The following is a 2,280-nucleotide window of genomic DNA, read 5'->3' on the forward strand; positions in this document are numbered from 1 at the left end:
GACAGCTGCCGTACCTCGCTAGTCACCCAGCAAACACATCCTCAGGGCACTTTCTAGTTCTCTACAGAAGCTCTGCTGCTGTAACTCGGGTCCCACAGACAGCATCCAAAAGCAGAGCCAGACACCCCTCACCCCAAAGGCCACGCTGCACCTGGCCCCTGTGCACCACACACGTGCAAGGATGCTGCAGCAAAGAGACAGATCCCAAGGGATGGCCAGGGCACAAAATAAATGTGTTCTGGCAGTGCTGTGGCGGTGCAGGATGTTTTCTCCCAAGTGTGCTCCTCGCCTGACTGCAGCAGGGGCAGCATTGCCGCCCAGAGGGCCCCATTGATGGGCAAGTGCTCCCAAGGACATGGAAGCATCTCAGCCACAGGACTGGGGCCACTGCACAGCAGCACCCACGCGTGTATCTGGCCCCGACTGTCCCATGGGCATGAGCACAGCCTGGCCCAGACAGCTCGCCAACATGCTACTCTATCACCCCCCATCCCCAAAGGCTTGTGTTACCCCAGTCCTGCAGCCTGCCCGCAGCCGCAGGCAGGTTCTCTGGGCTTCCCTGCCTGCTGAGCCTGTCACAGTCTGGGTCAGCGAGTCCCCAACTTTGCCTGTGCAAAGAGCTGGGCTGGGCTCAGTGGTGCACTCCCCACTGCTGGCACAGAAGAGCCAAGCCGCAGGACAGGAGCTCCATGCTGGAAGAGGAGATTCTCTCTGCAGCAGCCCATCTAGTGTGTACTTGCTGGCTTAGCACAGCTCCAGCTCCCCAGGAAGCAAGAGTTACACCCAGGCAGCAGTTCCTCCTGTTTATTTTGTATTGGCAATAAGCAGTTTAAAGGAAACCGAGGGAACAAACTTCATCCTCTGGTCATCCAGACAGAGCCTGCCATGCCTGCCAGCCCTGTGTGCTCCAGATGGGCAGAAACGTCCCAGCAAAGGAACCCTAGCCCAGGTGAGAATCGGTGATAACTGGTGCTCCCCTGGTCAGAGCCCCCACGCCTGGCTGCGAGCTGGACAGGGCGGAGGGTTCACAGAGGGTGTCCGATGGCAGCAGCTGCCCTGTGCTGCAGGAGCAGACCCAGCCGGCTGGAGCGAAGAGGGAAAGGTGCACGCAGGCTGCATGTCACTGCCACACAGGGCTGCGGTTCCCATCTCAGTTTGCTCCCGACATGCCATCAAGCTCTTGAAATCATGTTCAGAATCACCTGGGATGAGGAACTGAGCCCTGTGAGTGGTGCGGGGCCCCACTCCTCCACTCCTGGAGATGACAGCCAGCCCCGAAGCCGCAGCCCTGCACCTCCCCCAGTGCGCAGGGGCAGCTCGCCTCAGCACAGCCGTCCTGGGCTGCTGATCTTATCTGTGCTTAGAGAACGAAGGGAGGACGGGAGCTCTTCCCCTACCTGAGTGAGGACATAGGTGTCCTCCGACAGCTTCTCAATGATGTCAAAGTGATCCACACCAGCGAGATCCAACAGGGAGACGGACCAGCCAGCTGCGCGCAGGGCCTGTGGAGAGAATGGCGCTGGCAGGAGGTTCCCTGACCCCGATCTGACCCGGACAGGGTGGCAGGAATGATGGCTTGGCAAGGACTAGTGTCCTCCCCTGATCCGCTGTCATCTTTGACAGCAGCCATCGCCACAGCAGCAGAAATACTGCTCTGATATGGCACACAAGCCCTTCATCCCAGCTCAGGAGGTCCAAGTGGGCCAGCTGGAGCAGCGTCCCCATGGAGCCAGGCAGGACGCTGCCTGGAGCTCACCTGGCTGTACTCCTGTGACTGCCTGCGAAACTCCGGGGAGTCATGCTGGGCCACAGCCACGAGGACCTCACAGGCCGCAGCTGCAGGTGCTGCTGGGGGCACGCCACGACCTCTGGGCGACCCCCCTGGAGGAGACACGGCAGCGGTAGCTGACACAGCCCCTCGCTCGGAGAGGGCATCTTTGCCTGCAGAGCACCCCTGTCCTCAGCTGTGTGCACCAGCCAGGCGGAGGGCGCAGGGCCTGTGCCCAGGTCAGGCGCAGAGGCAGGCAGTGCCCCGCAGCGCAGGCAGGCTGTGCGGGCAGGGGCAGAGCAGGCTGCAGAGCTGCTGGCATTCGCCTGCAGGCTGCACTGGCCAAAGCCACTCGTGTGCGCAGGCTGCCTGTGCCCTTTCCCAGTTGCTGTCCTCACAGCGTGCGGGCTCACCAGCTCATGTTCAGCGCATCGTTCACATAGGTGTGCAGGATGGGCTCGAGGTCGTACACGCCGCTCACCAGCACAGCTCCTGGAGGCAGAGGCACCGGC

The 2,280-nt window shown here is 61.6% G+C and overlaps 1 protein-coding gene across 1 annotated transcript in view; it reads right to left on the bottom strand.

The window, feature by feature from the left end:
- Nucleotides 1-1,397: 1,397 nt before the first annotated feature.
- Nucleotides 1,398-2,280, bottom strand: part of AFMID (arylformamidase) — a gene marked incomplete at both ends in the record, with an annotated part of 1,784 nt that continues 901 nt past the window's right edge. The window contains 3 exons of the mRNA XM_009704104.1: nt 1,398-1,502; nt 1,757-1,881; nt 2,186-2,260. Of these exons, the coding sequence (XP_009702406.1) occupies nt 1,398-1,502; nt 1,757-1,881; nt 2,186-2,260 (305 nt within the window). The remainder of the gene's footprint in view (nt 1,503-1,756; nt 1,882-2,185; nt 2,261-2,280) is intronic.

Source organism: Cariama cristata, unplaced genomic scaffold, assembly GCF_000690535.1.
Source record: "Cariama cristata isolate BGI_N322 unplaced genomic scaffold, ASM69053v1 scaffold39147, whole genome shotgun sequence".
Classification (NCBI taxonomy): domain Eukaryota; kingdom Metazoa; phylum Chordata; class Aves; order Cariamiformes; family Cariamidae; genus Cariama; species Cariama cristata.